Source organism: Papio anubis, chromosome 12 (assembly GCF_008728515.1).
Source record: "Papio anubis isolate 15944 chromosome 12, Panubis1.0, whole genome shotgun sequence".
NCBI lineage: Eukaryota > Metazoa > Chordata > Mammalia > Primates > Cercopithecidae > Papio > Papio anubis.
The window spans coordinates 68,866,125-68,889,761 of NC_044987.1; the positions used below are offsets into that span (position 1 = coordinate 68,866,125).

A 23,637-nucleotide genomic window follows, 5' to 3' on the forward strand; every position below is an offset into this window, starting at 1 on the left:
CAGTGATTAGGCAATTTCTGTCTTAGGCAATGCTGGGCTGGGTGCAGTGGTTCACACCTATAATCACAGCACTTTGAGAGGCCAAAGCGGGTGGATCACTTGAGATCAGGAGTTTGAGACCAGCCTGGCCAAAGTGGTGAAACCCCGTCTCTACTAAAAATATTGAAATTGGCTGGTGTGGCACACTCCTGTAGTTCCACCTACTAGGTAGGTTGAGGCGGGAGGATCACTTGAACCCGGGAGGCAGGGTAAGACAACATTGTGCCACTGCACTCCAGCCTGGACAATAGAGTGAGACTCCATCTCTAAATAAATAAATAAGTACATTTTAAAAAGAGGCAATCTGTTCCATTGTTGAATAATTCTAGTGTTTGTTTGTGTGATTTTAGAGATGGTCCCACTCTGTTGCCCAGGCCAAAGTGCAGTGGCACAACCATAGTTCAAAGGACTACAGGCGTGTACCACCACACCTGGCTAATTAAAGAAACATGTTTTTTTCAGAGGTGAGGGCTCACTGTGTTATCCAGGCTGGTCTTGAACTCCTGGCCTCAGGTGATCCTCCTGCCTCAGCATCCCAGAGCACTGGGATTTCAGGCATGAGCCACCGTAATTCTAGTATTTATCAGACGAGAACCCACCCCTGTATCATCCAGTCATGGCTCCTCTCCGACCATACTGAATAAGTCTAATCCTTCTTCATATATTCCAAAACAACTATCTTTCCCTTCCCAATGTTGTACTTTCTCTACACTTAACCTTCTCATTTCCTTCAGGAATTAGATTTCCATTCCATTCTTTTAATCAGTCAAACGATAGACATTTATTGAGCATCTACCCCATGCCAGACATTTTGGTCAGTGGACTTAGTGTTGGAATCACAGGAAGGGCAGTATCACAGTCTAGTAGGAGAGAGACCCTTTTAGAATGAATAATTTTTCATAATGAGGGGTATATAATTGAGGGATATAGAAAGTGCTGTGGCACCCTGGAGGAGAGAGTAAATTTTTCTTCCTAAAGTAATCTTGCAGATCCTCATAGAGAATGGGTGTTCAGTTGGGTCTTGAAGGATTTTCATGAACTCACCAAACAGTGAAGGGAAGAGAATATGATATTTTCTAGGACTGCAAATGACTAGTTGTGGCTGGAGTGTCAGTTGCTAGTTTAAAAGTAGTGGAAGATGAGTCTGGGGAAGTTGGTAAAGGCCAGGTCATGAAAGGTCAAGAATGCTATGTAAGAAGTCTGGGCTGGGCACGGTGGCCCACACCGTAACCCCAGCACTTTGAGAGACTAAGGCAGGCAGATCACCTGATGTCAGGAGTTTGAGACCAGCCTGACCAACATGGAGAAACCCCATCTCTACTAAAAATACAAAATTAGCCAGGTGTGTTGGCGCATGCCTGTAATTCCAGCTACTCGGGAGGCTGAGGCAGGAGAATCGCTTGAATCCAGGAAGTGGAGGTTGTGGTGAGTCGAGATCATGCCATTGCATTCCAGCCTGGGCAACAAGAGCAAAACTCCTTCTCAAAAAAAAAGTCTCAACTATAGGTGATGGGCAGTCACAGGGGATTTCAGCAGCAGAGAGCATAATAAGATTTTGTTTCGTTTTGTTTTAGAAAGATGTCAACATGGAGGATGGTTAGGGAAGGGTTAGACTGGATACCTGGAGAGAAGTTGGATTCTCGTAGAAATTCAGATGGGAGAAAAATAAGGATCTAAATTAGCAACAGGAATGGAGAGGAGGAAATGCAATTAAGAAATACTGTATTGCCAGGCATAGTGGCTCACACCTGTAATCCCAGCACTTTGGGAGGCAGAGGCAGGCGAATCACAAGGTCAGGAGATCAAGACCGTCCTGGCTAACACGGTAAAACCTTGTCTCTACTAAAAATACAAAAAAAAAAAAAAAATTAGCTGGGTGTGGTGGCGGGCATCTGTACTGTAGTCCCAACTACTTGGAAGGCTGAGGCAGGAGAATGGCGTGAACTCAGGAGGCGGAGCTTCCAGTGAGCAGAGATCGCACCACTGCACACCAGCCTGGGCAACAAGCAAGACTCTGTCTCAGAAAAAAAAGAAAAAAGAAAGAAAGAAATACTGTATTGCCTGTATTGTGTGAACAGTGGCTCACACCTGTAATCCCAGCACTTTTGGGAGGCTGAGGTGGGAGGATCACTTGAGGCCAGGAGTCTGAGACCAGTCTGGGCAACATGGTGAGACCCCATCTCTACAAAAAAAAAAAAATACAAATAATTAGTCAGGAGCAATGGGTCACGCCTGTAGTCACAGCTACTTAAGACGATGAGGCTAGAGGATCACTTGAACCCAGGAGTTGTAGACTGCAGTGAGCTATGATTGCATCACTGCACTCCAGCCTGGGCAACAGAGCAAGGCCTTGTCTCCAAAAATAATAATAAAATAATAAAATAAGAATTTTTAAAAGAAATATTGTATTGATTTTTTTCTGATGACTGAATGAGTTTATTTCATTCTAAAAGACGTATTTACATTCACAGAGCAAACTTATACAAGGATTAGTCCCAGTCCTTATGTCAGATTGTCAGCTATAACAGGAAACATTGACTGCTTTGTAAAATTCACTGTATTGCAGGTCAACATATCTCAAGCTGACATGCAGGCCATTGGCAACACCATCACAATGGTAACGCAGGATGGCACGCCCATCACAGTTCCCGCCCATGATGCAGTCATCTCGTCAGCAGGAACACATTCTGTTGCTATGGTTACTGCTGAGGGTACCGAAGGGCAACAGGTAATTACTTTTTTCTGTTATATCAATCAATACATATATCAGTACCAAAACTGTTACATAGATTTACAATGTGGTACAACAGTTAAGCACACAAACTTTGGAGTGAATAATATTTTGCAACTTCTTAGCTACTTAACCCTCAGAGCCTGTTTTTCCTCATCTGTAAAGTAGGGTGCTAGTGGCATCTACCCCATAAGATTGATGTAAGGATTGAATGAGATAATGTATATAAGATACTCAGCCTACATATATATTAAGTGTTCAGTAGTGGTAGTTATTCCTATTATCATCATTATCAGATACTTAGGAAATAATTGCAAAATTTACTATTTAATTTTTTGAATATGTCATATATTCATATGGTTTAAAACTCAAAAAATATATACAGGTGTGTAATGAAAAGTCTTCATCCCACCCCTGCCTTCATCAACTCAATTCTTGCCTCCACAGATAATCAACTTTTATCAATTTTTTGTGTATTCTTCCAATCATTAAGCATATACAAACAAATACAAATAAGTAAATAGTCATCTCCCCCTTCCTTTTTTGTTAACTAGCCCACAGCTAACATAATAGCTCCCTTTTGGTTTTTGAGACAGACTGGAGTGCAGTGGCACGATCACGGTTCATTGCAGCCTCCACCTCTCAGGCTCAAACAATCCTCCCACCTCAGCCTCCCGAGTAGCTGAGACATGGTGGTATGCACCACCATGCCTGGCTAATTTTTCTGTCTTTTTCTTTTCTTTTCTTTTTTTTTTTAATTATAGAGACAGGGTCTCACTATGTTGCCCAGGCCTTGGCCCTCCAAAGTGCTGGGATTACAAGCATGAGCCACCATGACCAGCCTCCATTTTTTTTTTATTGATAGTAAACTAGTCTGTTCTGCATCTTGTATGTTGTCTTTTAGACTTAACAATACATCTTCAAAATCTTTCTATTTCATTATATAGACAGATTCCTCATCCTTTTTTTTTTTTAAGCTGCATTGTATTCCACTTACGGATGTGCCGTAATTAAAGTCTTTTGCTATTTCAAACAACACATAACCTTGTGCACATGTGATTTTACTTATATAAGTGTGAGTATATATGCTAGATAAATTCCTAGAGCAGGATTGCTGGTGCAAAGATACATGCATTCGTAATTGTGATCAGTGTTGCCAAACTTCCCTTCTAAGGTTATGCCAGTCTCCATTCTCACTTGCAGGGTTTGATAGTGCCTCTTCTCCTTCAGCATAGTCACCATGGTAGTATCAAACTTTTGGATTTTTGCCAATCTGATGTATTTTTTTGTAGTTTTAATTTTCATTTCACTTAAATAACGTAATATATTTAAAAACTGTTCTTGTACTATACTAAAGGCAATGTTGAGTCTCACTCTTGAAAAAAGAATGAAGTTGATGGTCTCATAACACCCTGAATGCAAAACTCAGAATCATAAAGCTTCTAGAAGAAAAGAGAGGCAAATAGTTTTGCAACCTTAAAGATTTCTTGGACTGTATTCAAACTGTAGTAATAATGAAAGAAAAAAAACTGATAAATTGGACTTAATCAAAATTAATTCTGCTCACCAAAAGACACTGTTAAGAAAAAGATCAGACAACTCCCAGACTGAGGAAAAGATATTCACACCATATACACACCCTATATTCACACAATACAAGTCTAAAAACGGACTTGTATTGAGAATGTGTAACAAACTTCTACAAATCAACAATGAAAAGATGAACAACCATTAAAAATGAGCCAAAAAAAGTTTTAAATGTGCAAATCATTCAGTTGCTCATTGAACAGACCTCCCACAAAAGATATATAACACAAAAAGTGCACATCTCTTATCATCAAAGAAATGCAAATTAATATCACAATGAGAGAGCATTTCAAACCCAAGAAGATGGCTAAAATAAAAAACCAAATGTTGATTTCTCCTAAGAAACTAGTGAGGAAACAACCACCACCACCACCTCCAAATGTTGGCAAAGATGCGGAGCAACTAGAACATTCATGTACTGCTAGTGGGAGTGTAAAATGATGTACGTAGCCAATAAGCATATGAAAAGATGTTCAACATCATTAGTCATTAAGAAAATGCAGGCTGGGTGCGGTGGCTCACTCCCGTAATCCCAGCACTTTGGGAGGCTGAGGCAGGTGGATCACCTGAGGTCAGGAGTTCAAGACCAGCCTGGCCAAACATGGTGAAACTCCGTCTCTACTAAAAATACAAAAGTGTTAGCCAGGCGTGGTGGTGTGGCACCTGTAATCCCAGCTACTCAGGAGGCTGAGGCAGGAGAATCACTTGAACCCGGGAGGCAGAGGTTGCAGTGAGCCAAGATTGCACCACTGCACTCCAGCCTGGGCAAAAAAAGTGAGACTCTGTCTTAAAGAAAAAAAAAAAAAAAGGCTTCTGGTTATTTTCATAGGAAACAAATTTTTGTATTAACAGTTTAAGCTATTTTAAACTGCTTGTTACGTATTGCCAAATTATTTTTCAGAAAGGTTTAATAATCATGTTATGGATCTAAAAGGTTTCTTTTTCACTGTACTCTTGCTAACATTGAGGTTTTTTTTTTTTTCCATATTTACAGAATTAACAAGCAAAAGTTAAATTCTGTTTATTTTCATTTGACCACTAGTGAAGTTAAACCTGTTTTTCATATTTGCCTGCAATCTGTTTTTTTCTTAATTGAGGTAAAATTTACGTAACAATGAAATGCATAGATCTTAAATTTACAATTCAATGAGTTATGTTAAATATGCACCCATATAACTAACATCCTAAACAAAATGTAGAACATTTCTATCAGGCCAGAAAGTTCCCTTGTGATTCCTTTGTAACCAGTACTCACCCTCCTTAGGCAGAAACTGTTGTGATAGAATTAGTTTTGCTTATTATTATTATTTTTTTGACAGAGCCTCACCCTGTCACCCTGGCTGGAGTGCAGTGACACGTTCTCAGCTCATTGCAACCTCCCGCGCCTGGCTAATTTTTTTGTATTTTTAGTAGAGATGAGGTTTTACCATGTTGGCCATGCTGGTCTCCAACTCCTGACCTCAAGTGATCTGCCCGCCTCAGCCTCCCAAAGTGCTAGGATTACAGCGTGGAGCCACTGCGCCCAGCTTAGTTTTGCCTATTCTTGAACATTACATAAATGGAACCACAGTATGAACTTTTTTGTGTCTGGGTTTTTCTACTTAACATTTTGAATATTTACTCACATTGTTGGCATATAATAACAGTTCATTCTTTTTTATTGCTGAGCAGTATTCTATTGTAACAATATACCACAATTTGTTGAGATATTCTCCCCTTGGTGAACATTTGAAATGCTTCCAGTTTTTGACTATTATGAATAAGATGGCAATAAAAATTCTAGTAAAAATATGTTTGTAGACGTATACTCTCATTTGTCTTGGATAAATACCTATTCATGGAATTGCTGGGTCATAGAATAGAGGCATATTTACCTTTCTATGATAGTACCAAACAGTTCTCCAAAGTGGTTGGGCCGTCATACACTCCCACTAGCAATGTATAAGAGTTTCATTTGTTCAGTGCTGCTTCTTGTGGTTAAAAAATTTTTTAAGGGCCGGGCGCGGTGGCTCAAGCCTGTAATCCCAGCACTTTGGGAGGCCGAGACGGGCGGATCACGAGGTCAGGAGATCGAGACCATCCTGGCTAACACGGTGAAACCCCGTCTCTACTAAAAAAAAAAAAAAAAATTTTTAAATAGGCTGGGTGCGGTGGCTCACACCTGTAATCCCAGCACTTTGGGAGGCCAAGGTGGGAGGATTGCTTGAGCCCAGGATTTTAAAACCAACCTGAGTGATGTAGCAAGACCCTGTCTCCACCACGTTTGTGTTTGTTTGTTTGTTTTTTGAGGCAGAGTCTTGCTCCGTCACCCAGGCTGGAGTGCAGTGGCACAGTCCCGGCTCACTGCAAGCTTCGCCTCCAGGTTCATGCCATTCTCCTGCCTCAGCCTCCCGAGCAGCTGGGACTACAGGCGCCCACCATCATGCCCGCCTAATTTTTGTATTTTTGGTAGAGACAGGGTTTTACCATGTTGGTCAGGCTGGTCTCCAACTCCTGACCTCAGGTGATCCACCCCCCTTGGCCTCCCAAAGTGCTGGGATTACAGGTGTGAGCCACCATGCCTGGCCAATTTTTTTTTTTTTTTTTAATTAGCCAAGCATGGCAGCATGTGCCTGTAGTCCCAGCTACTCTTAAAGCTGAGGTGGGAGGGTCACTTGAGCCCAGGAGGTTGAGGCTTTGGTGAGCCATGTTCATTGTACTACAGCCTGGGTGACAGAGCAAAACCCTGTCTTCTAAAAAAATTAAAAAGAGGCCAGGCACAGTGGCTCACGCCTGTAATCCCAGGAATTTGGGAGGCTGAGGCAGGTGGATCATGAGGTCAGGAGTTCGAGACCAGCCTGGCCAGCATGGTGAAACCCCATCTCTACTAAAAATACAAAAAAAATTAGCTGGGCATGGTGTGGTGCGCACCTTTAGTCCCAGCTACTCGGGAGGCTGAGGCAGGAGAATTGCTTGAACCCGGTAGGTGGAGGTTGCAGTGAGCCAAGATTGCACCATTGTACTCCAACCTGAGTGACAGCGAGACTCTGTCTCAAAAAAATGAAAAATAAAAAAGAGTTCTGTTTGTTTCATATTATCACCAACATTTGGAGTTGTTTTAAAGTTTTAGCCATTCTACTGGATGTGAAAGGGTCTAGCATTGTGTTTTTAATTTACATATAAAAAAGCTAATATATCACTTGATTATGATGTATTTACTTTTTCATATTTTGCTGGATTGAGTTCACTAATATATTTTTTAAAGATGATTTTTTTTAGAGCAGTTATAGGTTCACCACAAAATTGAGAGGTAAGTACAGAGACTTTCCTTATACTCCCTGGCCCCACACATGCATAGCCTCCTGTATAATCAACACCCCCACCAGAGGAGCACGTTTGTTACCGTTGTTGAAACCTACACTGTATGCATCATAGTCACTCAGAGTCCATCATTTACATCCGGATTCACTGTTAGTGTTATATATTCTATGGGTTTGGACAAACGTATAATGACATACATCTATCAGTAGAGGATCATACTCCATCAGAGTATTTTTACTGCCCTTAAGATCCTCTGTGACAGTTTGCTAGTATCTTGTTAAAGATTTTGGTGTCAATATATATGAACCATATTGATCTATAATTTTTTTTTTTTTTTTTTTGAGACGGAGTTTCACTCTGTCGCCCAGGCTGGAGTGCAGTGGCACGATCTTGGCTCACTGCAGGCTCTGCCTCCCGGGTTCACGTCATTCTCCTGCCTCAGCCTGCTGAGTAGCTGGGACTACAGGCGCCCGCGACCACTACCGGCTAATTTTTTGTGTTTTTAGTAGAGACGGGGTTTCACCGTGTTAGCCAGGATGGTCTCGATCTCCTGACCTCGTGATCCGTCCACCTAGGCCTCCCAAAGTACAGGTGTGAACCACCGCGCCCAGCCTTGATCTATAATTTATTATGAAATTATAAGAAAAAGTTTAATCTCCTGTTTCAATATCGGGGTTAGGCTTGCCTCATAAAATAAGTTGGGAAGTGTTCTATTCGGTGGTATTTTCTGATAGTTGTGTAAGATTGGTATTATTTCTCCATAAAAGCTTGATAGAATTAATCAGGACACCATCATCTAGGTCTAGAGTTTTCTTTTTTGGGAGGTTTTGTTTTTTTTTTCCCATGGATTCAAGTTTTTAAGTAGATCTATACTATTCAAGTTAACTATGTTTTTTTGTTTCCATTTTGCTAAGTTTGTTTTTATAAGTTTGTTTCATCTAAGTTTTCATATTTATTGATATAAAGTTGTTCATACTATTTCCTTATTATCCCTTTAATATACATAGGATCTGGGGACCAGGCGCGGTAGCTCATGCCTGTAATTCCAGCACTTTGGGAGGCTGAGGTGGGTGGATCATCTGAGGTCAGGAGTTCAGGACCAACCCGGGACAACATGGTGAAACCCCGTCTCTACTAAAAATACAAAATTAACCAGGTGTGGTGGTGCATGCCAGTGGTCCCAGCTACTCAGGAGGCTGAGGTGGGAGGATCACTTGAGCCCAAGAGGCGGAGGTTGCAGTGAACTGTGAGATAGCACCACTACACTCCAGCCTGGGCGACAGAGGGAGGCCCTGTCCCCCCCAAAAAAAGAAAAGAACAGGCAGTGGAAGCTAAAGCAATTCTTAGGGGAAATTTTGTTTTAAATGTTTGTATTGGGAAAAAAAGTTTTAAATGCAATGATCTTAGTTTCTACCTTAAGAAAAATTAAAAAGTAAATGGAAGGAAATAAGGACTGGGCACAGTGGCTCATGCCTGTAATCTCAGCACTTCGGGAGGCTAAGGCAAGCGGTCCCAAGTAGCTGTGACCCAGGCTGGCCTCAAACTCCTGGGCTTCAGGGATCCCTCAGCCTCAGCCTCCCAAGTAACTGGGACTGCAGGTGGAAGCCACTGCTTCTGGCAAAAAAAAAAAAAAACAATTAATTAATTAAATTGTTTGTCTACTGCCTTCTGGAACTCTAATTATATGTATATTAACTTGGTGTTGTCTTACAAGTTGCTGGGGATCTATTTGGTTTTTTTGCCTTTTTGAGACAGAGTTTTCGCTCTTGTTGCCCAGGCCAGAGTGCAAATGGCACGATCTCATCTCGCTGCAACCTCCACCTCCCGTGTTCAAGCGATTCTACTGCCTCAGCCTGCCGAGTAGCTGGGATTACAAGCACTGGCCACCACGCCTGGCTAGTTTTTGTAATTTTAGTAGAGATGGGGTTTCACCATGTTGGTCAGGCTGATCTCAAACTCCTGAGCTCAGGTGATCCACCCGCCTCAGCCTCTCAAAGTGTTGGGATTACAGGTGTGAGCCACCACACCTAGCCTATTTGGGGTTTTTATCAATCTTTCTCCAGGTTCTTCAGATGGAGAATGTATATTAATTTGTCTTTGACCTTGTTCTCCTCCCTCCGCCTCCTGAGTAGCTGGGACTACAGGCACCTGCTAATTTTTTTATTGTTTTTGTTTTTGTTTTTTTTAGTGGAGATGGGGTTTCACCATGTTGACCAGGCTGATCTCAAACTCCTGACCTCAGGTGATCCACCTGTCTCAGCCTCCCAAAGTGCTAGGATTACAACGTGAGCCACCATGCCTGGCTAAGCAATTGTAATTTTAAAATTGCATTCTGGACCTTGTGGATGACACATTATAGAGATTATGAATTTTGTTATCTTTCTGTGGAGAATATTGATTGTTTTTTTTCTATTAACTAGTTAAATTATGTGTTGAGGCTGGGTTTTGTACTTTGTTAAGGCAGATCTGTTTCAGTGTTGCCATTATGTCTTAGGGTGAATATTTAATCCTGGGATGTAATCTTACCTCATAACTTGGTAAGATTGAAACTTCAAATTCCATCCCTTTTTGGTGAGTTGCACTGAAAGCTCTCCTTAACTTCTCAGCCTTCTAGATGCTGCTTTGCCGATCTTGTTGGAACGTTATTGGAAACTGGAAATATTTGTGTTCAGGGATCTTAAGGATTTGAGGACAGTTTATACAAAGATTTGGGGGCTCCCTGCTCAGATTCTTTGCTTTCTGGGCTATTCTCTGTACTGCTATTCTGGCAGCCCTGGACTCTATTATCTTTAACATTAAGTTGCCCCATGCTGCTCAAACTGGGTAGTGCCCTCAGTGTGAAATCTGTAAACACAAATGTAACACAGTGTGACTCCCTTCTTTCGAGAATCCCTTCTAGTTTCTTCCAGCTTTTCATTGCTGCTCAAAGCCTTCAAATAGTTGCTTTTTCGTATTTTTGTCAAGCGTTTGTAATTGTTATCTGCAGGAAGGTTAGCCCAATATAAGCTACTTAGACATTGCTGGAATGAAATCTGTTGTTCTTATAGAATTAGGGAACATTACTGGGATTGATCCAAGCTAAATATCTGTTAGCTTAAAATGTAGCATTTTTAGTGGGTGAATAGCCAAGTAAAACAGCAGTTTTCATTTTTAATCTATTCTTTCTCTGAATGTGGCTGAGTAAAATTTTAGAATATCATCTAACAGAAATAGTTAATTGCCATTTTCCATGTTATCTGCCTTTTTAAAAAAGTTGTATTTGTGGTATATGAGCCACAAAAGCACGTTTAATCCTCCTGGCTAGATGCTGCAAGAGGAGTATGGGGAGATTCCATACAGTCTAAAATGGGAAATGAGTGTGAGATGAGATGCTGTTTGTCAGTAATACCACTGGACCTTTCAGTTTTCCTAGTTAAATGGAAATCTAATTTTAAATATGACAAGTAAACAGGAAAATAATCATTTATTTTCTCCTATGATCCAATCTCAGGGAAAAAAATGGACTTTTGAGGTACAAATTAGTCCACATGCATAACTTCCCAAGCAGCCCCTTAGGGGTAATTGAACCTAGGTACAGCCACATCTCCCTGGCTAATGGGGCCTGGCATAGCAGATCCATTTCTCCAGTGTCCTCTACCCTGTTTTGCCGTTGGCTTACTTCATAACCTTAAATAATGAGCCTCAACTTCCTTCCAATATAGGCTTTGACAAGTCTATGGTCAGAGGAGTTTTTCTTTTTCAATTTGAAGACAGTCCATTGTATTAAGTGGACTTTAACCTATTTAAATCTCAGATTTAATTCTTCATGTGTGTGATTTGTTTTGTTAGGTTGCAATTGTAGCTCAAGACTTGGCAGCCTTCCATACTGCCTCATCAGAAATGGGGCACCAGCAGCATAGCCATCACTTAGTAACCACAGAAACCAGACCTCTGACCTTAGTAGCAACATCCAATGGCACCCAGATTGCAGTTCAGGTGAGTACCAAGGCAAGCTGTCCTCAGTTGACAGCAGTGCTGCTCATAGCTCTCAACTTTGTACACTGTGCTTTGTGTATAACCTTTACAGGAGGCAAGGTACAGAATAATCTCTATCACCTAGCCTACTTTAAGGAAATTGCAGTGTTTGAGGTGGACTCAAAGAGACCAGCACTTTGTTCTCTACCTATCTTTTCATATTCTAGGGGAATTTATAGCAAGAAAAAAAAAACCTTCAGGTGTACATCCCTGTGTGCACCCACCCAGGCATCTTCAAATTAGGCAGGGGTCTATAAAGCACTTAAGAGCTACTCCTTAGAGCGAAACCTAGTGGAAACACAAATCCTAAATAAGTCTTCTGAGAATCTGTGCATAGCCCCCATTTTAAAGAGGGGAATGTCAGAAGAGTTAGAAGGAATCATTCTCTGGGAAGCAGAGAATTTAGAATCTTAGGTGCAGCTGGGCATGGTGGCTTATCCCTATAACCCAGCACTTTGGGAAGCTGAGGCACGTAGGTAGCTTGAGCTCAGGAGTTAGAGACCAGCCTGGGCAACATCGTGAAAACCCGTCACTACAAAAAGCACAAAATTAGCTGGGTGTGGTGGTGGGTGCCTGTAGTGCCCAGCTATTTGGCGGGGGGCTGAGGTAGGAGGATTACTTGTACCCAGGGTATTTGAGGCTGCAGTGAGCCAAGATTGTGCCACTGCACTCCCGCCTGGGTAACAAATGAGACCCCAAAATAAAAGAGACCAGCCTGGGCAACATGATGAAACCCTATCTCTACAAAAATACAAAAGTTAGCTGGGTGTGGTGGTGTGCACCTGTAGTCCCAGCTACTCTGGTGGCTGAGGTGGAAGGATCACTTGAGCCAGGGAGGTTGAGGCTGCAGTGAGCCAAGATCGCACCACTGTCCTCCAGCCTGGGTGACAGAGCGAGACCCTGTCTCAAAAAAAAAAAAAAAAAAAAAAAAAAAAAAGAATGTAAAGTAATATAGAATCCTAGGGGCTAGGTGCAGATTACCTGTCCTTAGGGAGATTTTTCCCCCCATGTGTTTACTTGATAAAGAGTTAGAACACACTAGAGGAAATGTCAGCTGTTGGTTTTATGTAGTTTGTGGGTATAGAAGCCAAAGGCTCAAGAAGCTCTCTTTTGTTGGCTGAGGTAAGCATCTTTTGTCTCTTGCATGTATGAAGATTTTTTTTTTTAAGTTTTTATTCATTTAAAAATAGAGATGGGGTCTCACTATGTTGCTCAGGCTGGTCTTGAACTTCTGGGCTCAAGTGATCCTCCTGCAGCCTCCCGAAGTGCTAGGAATGTAGTCGTGAGCCATCATGGCCGGACTGTATGAAGATTTTATCAGAATCCCAAATAAATTGCAGGCCAGGCACAGCAGAAAGAAAGAAGAAGAGAGAGAGAAAAAGAAAAAGAAAGAAAGAAAGAAAAAGAAAGGAGGGAGGGAGGGGAGAGGGGAGGGGAGGGGAGGCTGAGACAGGATAGGGTGGCTGAACCAAGGAAGCGGAAGAGTCTGCCCCTCAGCCTCTTCCTCTGAGGTGGGAGCCTCAGCCTCCCCAGCAGCTGGGACTCCAGGTGCATGCTGCCATGCCCAGCTAATTTTTGGTTTTTGAGACAGAGTCTTGCTCTGTTGCCCAGGCTGGAGTGCAGTGGCGAGATCTCGGCTCACTGCAAGCTCCACCTCCCGGGTTTACGCCATTCTCCTCCCTCAGCCTCCTGAGTAGCTGGGACTACAGGTGCCCACCACCACACCCAGCTAATTATTTTGTATTTTTTAGTAGAGATGGGGTTTCACTGTGTTAGCCAGGGTGGTTTTTTGTTTGTTTTTTTTTTTGAGACGGAGTCTTGCTCTGTCGCCCAGGCTGGAGTGCAGTGGCGCAATCTCGGCTCACTGCAAGCTCCGCCTCCTGGGTTTACGCCATTCTCCTGCCTCAGCCTCCTGAGTAGCTGGGACTACAGGCGCCCACCGCCTCGCCCGGCTAGTTTTTCGTATTTTTTAGTAGAGACGGGGTTTCACAATGTTAGCCAGGATGGTCTCGATCTCTTGACCTCGTGATCTGCCCGTCTCGGCCTGCCAAAGTGCTGGGATTACAGGCTTGAGCCACCGCGCCCGGCCAGTTTTTATATTTTTTAAGTAGAGATGGGGTTTTGCCATGTTGCTCAGGCTGGTCTTGAACCCCTGGGCTCAAGCAGTCTGCCTGCCTCCACCTCCCAAAGTGTTGGGATTACAGGCATGGGCCACCGTACCCCGCTGAGACCTCATCATATCACCAGGCCTGGCTGCACCTAGGATTCTAAATTCAAAAAAGAAAAAGAAATTGCATTGCATTATCCTCCCCTGCAGAAAATTGTTTTGTTCTCTTAATGATTGAGTTAGCAGTAGTATCTTAACAATACCAAGTGTCAGAATTACAGAGGGAAGTTTTCCTTCTAGCATGTAACATTTCTTTGGCATTTTCTTGACTGTGGCTTTTGAATTGTTAGCATTTGATGTGTGTGTTCCTGTTTCAGCTTGGAGAACAGCCATCTCTGGAAGAAGCCATCAGAATAGCATCTAGAATCCAACAAGGAGAAACACCAGGGTTGGATGATTAATCCTCAGAACAATGGAGCAATAAAGCAAGGAGTCTTTCATCTTCTGGCAGCAGAAATCCATGAAGCCCGGGCCCAGGAAAATTAGAAGTTTTCCATTCCTGATACACTGTACACATTTTTATGCGAGAGTGGAGAACATTTTATTCTTGACACTTTTGTGTGTATAACCCTTGGAATAGATTCTCAGAGTGATTCATTGTGTACAAGGAAGTATGAAATTAGGGCAATACAGTAAATTTTCATGTTACTCTTTTATCAGATCACAAACTCCTAGAGTCTACATGCAAGACTAGTAGAGTCTTATGGAGTCTTATGATGGATTTTTAACTTCCCATGGAAAAAAAAATAAAGGCTGTATCTAAAATATCAAAGGTTCTATATGTCACACAATCGTAATTCCAAAAGCCATTATGGATAATAAAGGATGTAAAGCCTTCAGATATTTCCCCAGTTAGTAGAGTGTCTGCGGTTTTTGTTCTACTATATGTTTGTCCATTTTTATTTGTATCTCATGGTTTGCAGACTATTTGAATAATTTATAGTTTCCCATCCCTGTTAAAAACCAGCTCTTCAAGCTGAAATGCTAATTATATTGGCATTACGTTGAATTATGTACAAAATTATAAAATTTATTTAAAATTAAAAAGTTAAATCTAGTGGTTTTGTTAAAGATTTTGCTTAGTATTCAGTTTTTATTACTGTTTTTTAGAAATAATGAATTATCAAAGTTTAACCACAGGCTGGTTCCCGAGATAACAGTACTGTAATTGGAAATGGCTTTACTCTGAAAATTAGGTTAGTGGGTTGGTGTAAATTATTTATTTTTGCTTATGTACTTTTGTTTTAAAGCTTATTTTCCCCAAAGTTTATTATTAATTTTGAATACAGCAATTTTTAAAATGTTACTTTTATTTTTTTTATTTATCAAATTGGGGGAATGGGGGAATGCTGCAGAAAATATCGCAAATGGAGTGTAACTTAATACACACATTGAAAAGATGTGTATCAAGTACGGAATAAGTGCTTTTCCATATATTTTTATATATTCACAACAATTTTGTGAAACATAGGGGATTTACTGCCTCCGTTTTACATATGAGGAAACCAAGAGTCCAGGGAGGCTGACTGTCTTACCAGCCCTCACAGCTACGGAGAGGCAGGACCAAGATGGGAACCCAGACCTTCTGGCACTGCACCACAGTTACCTCCTCGAATGCTCACTTGTGGCAGAGATTATCAAAATGAACTTTGGTGATACCTGATTGCCTAATGAATTGAGCCATGGAAAAACCATTTTCTAATGTTGAAAATTCAGCATTCACAAAGGTCAAAAAAAGAAAGATGAAGGTGTGTTCTGCAGCAGCCCTCCTGCACTGTCGTTCAGCGAGCTTTGTTTGCAGAGAGCTGAAATGTGGCTTTTTCATTTCAAGCTTTACAGTAGAAAGGGGAAACCATTGTGCTATTTTGTTTTACATAAATGTTATCTGTGATCAGGTTCTATGAACTCTTGCTAAAAAGGATGGTGACTTATTTGAAATAGGAACCCTTTATAGATATATAACATTAGCAAAAGCCCTAGTCAACCACAGATCCAGTCTTCATTCTTGAGAGAGACACAGACCACAGAACTCTTCGCTGAAGCCCACTGAGGCTCGAAAGGGGCTGTCGGGCTGAGATAGAAGACCAGAATCTGTGAAATCGCGGGCAGGGTGGCGCCCAGCCTCCCAGTGCTGGTCCTGGCTCCTGGCTGCTGGCCAGGAGCTCCTCCCCACTGGGCCCAGCCAGGCGCTGTGCTTCCCAGGACCAAAACCAAGCTGTCAGCCTCCCATGGCCCCTTAGATCTGACTTTGCTCAAATTTCAGGGTGTTTCTCTTTACTCCCAGCACCTTTGCCAGTTGAATTGGGCAGGGCTCAACCTGGACTGTTTTGGTTAACCTGATTATCCCTCAGCTCAAAAGCAAATGACTTCCTACTGGCACCCAGAGAAAAGGATCTAGGGTCACTGCTAGTTTTCCCTGACCTGCCGTCTTGGGAATGGGGCTTCAGAAGCCTAGCGAGGTGGCCTGTTTCCTCCAGGGGAAGGGTGCAGTTGCTGTGCTGACAATTGCTAGGAAAGCTGCTTTGGGGGGGTTCTCTTCACAGTGCAGGACACGGAAACGTCCAAGGTTGAAAAATCCCAAAAAGACACTTGAAATAAGAGTAAATGCGGCCGGGCGCGGTGGCTCAAGCCTGTAATCCCAGCACTTTGGGAGGCCGAGACGGGCGGATCACGAGGTCAGGAGATCGAAACCATCCTGGCTAACACGGTGAAACCCCGCGTCTACTAAAAATACAAAAAATTAGCCAGGCGAGGTGGCGGGCGCCTATAGTCCCAGCTACTCGGGAGGCTGAGGCAGGAGAATGGCGTAAACCCAGGAGGCGGAGCTTGCAGTGAGCTGAGATCCGGCCACTGTACTCCAGCCTGGGCGACAGAGTGAGACTCTGTCTCAAAAAAAAAAAAAAAAAAAAGAAAAAAGAAATAAGAGTAAACGCTAGCAAACAGAACCAAGTGGGGCATAACCCTCTGGAATTTGATCCAGACAATGCTCAAGGAAAACCTCTCCGTCCAAAAAAATCACCCTGCTTTGCCCTAGACACACAGCTTGAGGCCACTACAAAGACAATGTGCCTTGCTGGCAGTCTGAACTCTTTGTAAGAACTTAGAGTTAAGGGAGGGACGAGGCTTTCTCAATTCTCTACAGGTGGCAGCTGCCCAGAGAGCCGGATCTCTCCTTCCCCTCCTACCCACCAGCAGGAGATAAACCTTCTGGGATGAACCACAAAATTCAAATTGTGTAATTTCAGTGATTCCAAATATGAGATAAATATTCTGATATTTACATTTAAAATTGGCATTGTATAATACAAAACTGGAGGGTAAAATGCATGCCAGAATTTTTAATTTGTAGTTTTTCTTGCTTTTTTTTTGAGACAGAGCAGCTCTGTTGCTCAGGCTGGAGTGCAATGGCGCGATCTCGGCTCACTGTAATCTCCACCTCCTGGGTTCAAGTGATTCTCCTGCCTCAGCCTCCCGAGTAACTGGGATTACAGGTACCAGCCATCATGCCCGGCTAATTTTTTGTATTTTTGTAGAGACAGGGTTTCATCATGTTGGCCAGGCTGGTCTCGAACTCCTTACCTCAGGTGATCCACCTCGGCTTCCCAAAGTGCTGGCATTACATGTGTGAGCCACTGAGCCCCGCCTGTAGTTTTTCTTAGAATGACATTAAGTAGCAAATAAGCACCATGACAAGTCAAGAGAAAGACTACAAAAGAAGGAAGAAGCTATGTCTACCATTTTGTGTGTGTAATAAAATATACATAAAATTTACCATTTTAACTATTTTTGGGTGTGCTGTGGTACTTAGCCAACCCTCTGTATCCTTCAGTTCCACATCCCTGGGTTCCACATCCATGGAGTCAACCAACCATGGATCTAAATATTCAGGAAAAAGGCTGGTGTGGTGGCTCACACTTGTAATCCCAGCAGTTTGGGAGACCTAGGCAGGAGGATCACTTGAGGCCAGGAGTTCAAGACCAGCCTGGGCAACATAGTGAGACACTGTCTCAACCAAAAAAAAGAAAAAATATATTCAGAAAAAAAAAAAGACTTAAGTTCCAAAAAGCAAGTCTTGAATTTGCAAGGTACCGAGTACTATGTTGAATTCATAAGAGTGATGTGTAGGCATTGTATTGGGTATCATAAGTAATCTAGAGATGAATTAAAGTATACAGGAGGATGTGCGTAGGTTATGTGCAAATACTATGCCATTTATTACCAGGGACTTGAGAATCCATGGATTTTGGTGTCCTTGATGAATCCTAGAACCAATCCCCCTCCAATACCAAAGGGCAACTGTACATTCACACTGTTGTGCAACCATCACCACCATCCATCTCCAGAACTTTTTTCATCTCCCTAAACTGAAACTGTACCCACTAAACAATAATTCCACATCCCTCCTCGCTCCAGTTCCTGACAACCACCATTTTCTTTTCTTTTGATTTTTTCAGACAGGGTCTTGCTCTGTCACCCAGGCTGGAGTATAGTGTCACGATCTTGGCTCACTGCAACCTCCCCCTCCTGGGTTCATGCGATTCTCCTGTCTCAGCTTCCCAAGTAGCTGGGACTACAGGCATGTGCCACCATGCCTGGCTAATTTTTGTATTTTTAATAGAGATGGGTTTTTGTCATGTTGGCCAGGCTGGTCTCGAACTCCTCACCTCAAGTGATCTGCCCGCCTCAGCCTCTCAAAGTGCTAGGATTACAGGCATGATGAATTCATAAGAGTGATGTGTAGGCACTGTATTGGGTATCATAAGTAATATGATACTAGCCACCATTCTATTTTCTGTCTCTATAAATTTGACTATTGTAGGCATCTCAGATTATATTTGTCTTTTTGTGGCTGGCTTTATGTGTACCTTTAAAAGCACATTTTTCCTGTCTTTTGATCAAGAGGTTGCGCATTTTCATTTTTGCACAGAGCCCCACAGATTATGTAGCCTGTCCTGCTGAGGCGTGCGCTTCTACTAGCCCTTCCGTTTTTGCTGCAGATATGTGACCTGTGTTTTGGGAATATATTATCTCTTGTTAGATTATGGGCTCCTTTAAGACAGCTGGGGATTTAAATTTCCCAGTAACTCCTGAAGGCCTTGCAGAGTAGTAGGGCACCTCTAGCTGTTCCCTCCAGTTCCAAACTCATGGGGCTTGAGATGTACAGAGAGATTCCTCAATTCTCCATGCAAGAGTTTCGTTTTGTTTCTAGAGCACCGCTAAACTGGAAGGACAGAAAATCTTGCTGAGAATGAAGAATGTTCAGAATTCAGGATAATTGCATGAATAGTTAAAACTGCCTGGCAAAAGCTTTTTCTGCTCACTTTTCTGCATTCAGATTGTGAAAGAAAAATAGAATCTCGGGACCTCAAATTCACTATGCCAAAGGGAAAGTTAAGTTTGGGAACTGAGTCATGCAAACAAAAAAGCAAAAACAAAACAAAAACAGCCTTTCTTTTGTTCCCAAACAGCTGTAATTTCACATGCTTACCTTATCTTATAAAAAATGTAGATTGACTGAGCATGAGACTAATGCATAATTGACTTTTCCTCTACCCTTTCCTTTTCACATGTAAAACATAGACTCACTGAACTCTAACCAGAGCCTCACAAGAATGTAACCACTTGCCTCATTGTCTACCCACCCTCCTTTTTTTCTTCCTTCCCCTCCTGCTTGCCCTTTCCTCTGTGAAAGGAAAATAAAAACTTGGGATGCTAATTTCACTATGCCAAAAGAAAAATATTAAGCTGAAAGCTGAATTATCCAAGAAGCTACTTTTCCTTTTGTTCCTAAGCAGGTAGCTACGGGAAAAAAGTTATCTCCACAGAGCTACTCTATGTTCACCTTAGCTTCTGTAAAGATGAATATATAATTGACTATCCCCTACCTGCTCCTTTTCTCTTGCAACATGTGAATTCAGTCATGTGACCATACCCTCCGTCTTTCCCCTCCAGCCTGCTTTTCCTGCTTTGAAATATTGAAGCCCTCAAAAACATCTTTGGAGAAAGGCACAGACCTCTCTCCCAAGTGCACGTCCTTAATGATGGTAATGTAAATTTCTAAATTAATTGTTACCTATCTCACATACTTTTTGGTTTACACTTCTTGAAATATTGAAGTTCCCCAAATCCTCTTTGGAAAAAGCACGGGTCACAGATCCTATTGTGACCTGGGTTTCTTTTTCCCAGGCAAGTCCTCAGACTTGGCAAAATAAACCTCTAATCAATTGAGATCTGCCACGGTCATGTTTTGGTTTACAAGATGAAAGAAAATGAGATTCCAGCTCTAATGTCAATTCCAGACTTCTTCCTACTTTGCCTCACTGCTGCAGGGGTTCCCTGGCACACACAGGTCACAGCACACAAAAGCCCCCCACAAGCCTAAGCATGAATCTGCCCCAAAGCCCCCCAGCCTAGGAAAGGGATGTGGGAAGCAGTTCTCATCTGGGCTGCAGACTCAGTGCCAATGCCCTTCACACAAATTCTGCAAATTCTAAAGAAAACCCAAAGCAGTAAAAAAATCTCTGCTGCCCCAAGGGGTTTGGCTTATCTTGTTAAATAGGAAACCTTTACTCCAAGTCAGTGACAGGGCTTTTGTGCTGATGAGGGCCCTGGGAGGACAGTAGGTCCTGCTTGAGGGCAGCTCCCACACTCACCTGATGTTTTATTCAGATAAAACTGATTAGGCAAGTTTCCTCACGCCTTAGGACTTTTCTAATATCCTGAAATCGCTTCATGTTCTTTCAACTGAAAAAGCAGGGGCGACAGAAAAATGGAAGCGTTTTTTTTGTTTTTTTTTTTTTTTTCTCTACAAAGGTGGACTTCACTATTGGAAAGCTGGTGGAACCTCTGGGTGTTTCAAAGCCAAAAAGAAAGGAGCCGGTTAATAAATTAAAGGCAGGATGGTGGGCCTTGGGGTCGACCACCAGCAGGAGGCGCTGTGGCGGCTCAGGGAGCAATCCATCTGCTTGCTTCATCATTTCCTTCTGGGACAAATGAGCCAGCTGTGCCTTGATGGGGGCAGTCAAAACAAGGCAAGTGATGAGAAGAACCCTGACAGCCTCAGGTCATTGGGACGTCACTGAAGACGACATGCCCTCACCAGACCTGGAAGACTAGTTTTGCCTCCTTGCACAATCTGGCAGCCACTTTTGGTTTTATAGCCAGTGTTGACCAAGATGATACTTCCAGGAGTAGCTCAGATTTGGCTTCCTGAGATGCTAGTTGCAATCCTGTGAAAAGAAGGTGCTAAGAATTAAATATCATTCTCACACAGGCACTTCCAGGGCAAACCTCTGCCAGGCCTAAGGAATCTCTGGCCCCAGACATTCATTCCTAGCAATATTCCACACTCTTTGTTTTGTTTTTGAGACGGAGTCTTGCTGTGTTGCCCAGGCAAGTGGTGCGATCTTGGTTCACTGTAACCTCCGCCTCCTGGGTTCCAGCAATTCTCCTGCCTCAGCCTCCCAAGTAGCTGGGAATACAGGCGTGAGCCACCATGCCCGGCTAATTTTTGTATTATTCGTAGAGATAGGGCTTCACCATATTGGCCAGGCTGGTCTTGAACTCCTGACCTCAGGTGATCCACCCAGCTCAGCCTCCCAAAGTGCTGGGATTACAGACATGAGCCACCAGGCCTGGTCTGTTTGTTTGTTTGTTTGTTTGTTTGTTTGTTTTTGAAACAGAGTTTCGCTCCTGTTGCCCAGGCTGGAGTACAGTGGCACGATCTTGGTTCACTGCAACCTCCGCCTCCTGGGTTCAAGCGATTCTCCTGCCTCAACCTTCTGAGTAGCTAGGACTACAGGCGCCTGCCACCACAACCAGCTAATTTTTTGTATTTTTAGTAGAGACGGTGTTTCACCATGTTGGTTAAGCTGTCTTGAACTCCTGACCTCAGGTGATCCACCTGCCTTGGCCTCCCAAAGTGCTGGGATTATAGGCGTGAGCCACTGCATCCAGCCCATTCCACACTATTAAATCCAGTCCTAAGGCGAGGCCAGGTTGCTGTAGTATTTGCCATTTGGCATGCCTTCTACAGTCTTAGGAGAAGGTCTATAGGGTCACCTTCCTTCATCCCCACAGGGAAAGTCACTTGCCCATCCACAGGCAGAGCCCTGTCCAGGGCTCCAGTGTCAACCATGACTGGAGACAACATGCTATCAATAGCTTCTTTTTTTTTTTTTTTTTTTTTTTTGAGACAGAGTCTCACTCTGTCGCCCGGGCTGGAGTGCAGTGGCCGGATCTCAGCTCACTGCAAGCTCCGCCTCCCGGGGTTACGCCATTCTCCTGCCTCAGGCTCCCGAGTAGCTGGGACTAAAGGCGCCCGCCACCTCGCCCGGCTAGTGTTTTGTATTTTTTTTAGTAGAGACGGGATTTCACCGTGTTAGCCAGGATGGCCTCGATCTCCTGACCTCGTGATCCCTCCGCCTCGGGCCTCCCAAAGTGCTGGGATTACAGGTGTGAGCCACCACGCCCGGCTGCTATCGATAGCTTCTATCCCAAGTTCTTAGACAAGAAATTTTGGAATAAATGCCAAACTTATGGGATAAATGCCAAATTCCTGTCCAAGAACTTGGGACAGAAGCCCCATTGCTGCCCTGCCCTTGGACCCAAGTCTAAGAAGTGGGCTCTGATATTGTTCTTGAGGATTGACTCTGCCTTGATTACCTCTCCTGGCCCCCAGACTTGCTCAACTGTGGCCATGTTTATCCCGGCAAAACTCCAGAGGACTCAGAGTTATTGAAATCCAGGCTGGTAACAAGGAGTCTTATTCATGGGGTCTTATTCCTACCATAACTCCTCTCTTCTCCTGCCCCTGAATTCTGTACCCTTCAGAGGAGCTTTGCTTTGTTTTATTTTATTTTATTTTATTTTAATCCTATGACACTACTTTTTCACCCGATTGCCACTGTTTATTTTTATTTGAGACAGGCTGGGGTGCAGTGGTGCAATCTCTGCTCACTGCAACATTTGCCTCCTGGGTTCAAGTGATTCTCATGCCTCAACCTCCCAAGTAGCTGGAACTACAGGCGTGCACCACCATGCCCGGCTAATTTTTGTATTTTCAGTAGAGACGAGGTTTTGCCGTGTTGGCCAGACCGGTCTCAAACTCCTGGCCTCAAGTGATCTGCCAGCCTCGACCTCTCAAAGTGTTGGGATTACAGGTGTGAGCCACTGCGCCCGGCCTGCCACTGTTGACTATGCCTTCAGATACAGTGTTGCATGAGGGACCAATAAATCACAGAAAAGATAGAGAAATGGCAGTTTCAACTTATGAAAAAATGTATAACCTCACTTATAATAAGATAAATTAATATTAAAACAATACCAAAATTATTTCAAAAAGTTTTTCAAAGTTTAAAAAACCTATACTGGGCTGGGCGCAGTGGCTCACGCCTGTAATCCCAGCACTTTGGGAGGCTGAGGCGGGCAGATCACTAGGTCAGGAGATCAAGACCATCCTGGCTAACACGGTAAAACAGTGTCTCTACTAAAAATACAAAAAAATTAGCTGGGCGTGGTGGTGGCAGTCACCTGTAGTCCCAGCTACTCGAGAGGCTGAGGCAGGAGAATGCTGTGAACCCAGGAGGCAGAGCTTGCAGTGAGCTGAGATCGCGCCATTGCACTCCAGCCTGGGCGACAGAGCGAGACTCCGTCTCAAAAAAAAAAAGAAAAGAAAAAACCTACTGTACTGAAATCCCATTTTTCACCTATAAAATTGGTAAATATTTAAAAAGTTGATAATGTTGGCAGAGATGCAGGAAAATAGGTTTTTGTTTTGTTTTGTTTTGTTTGAGACAGT

The 23,637-nt window shown here is 43.0% G+C and overlaps 1 protein-coding gene across 10 annotated transcripts in view; it reads left to right on the forward strand.

Annotated features, from left to right (window-relative positions):
- ZNF143 (zinc finger protein 143) overlaps positions 1 to 14,909 on the forward strand; it is a 62,915-nt gene extending 48,006 nt beyond the window's left edge. For 9 of the 10 annotated variants that reach the window (XM_009186618.4, XM_009186620.4, XM_021926096.2 and 6 more), the window contains 3 exons: positions 2,606 to 2,767; positions 11,486 to 11,632; positions 14,156 to 14,909. In XM_009186618.4, the coding sequence (XP_009184882.2) occupies positions 2,606 to 2,767; positions 11,486 to 11,632; positions 14,156 to 14,239 (393 nt within the window). In that variant the 3' untranslated portion in view covers positions 14,240 to 14,909. The remainder of the gene's footprint in view (positions 1 to 2,605; positions 2,768 to 11,485; positions 11,633 to 14,155) is intronic. The other variant, XM_021926098.2, reaches the window with a different exon arrangement.
- Positions 14,910 to 23,637: the final 8,728 nt, after the last annotated feature.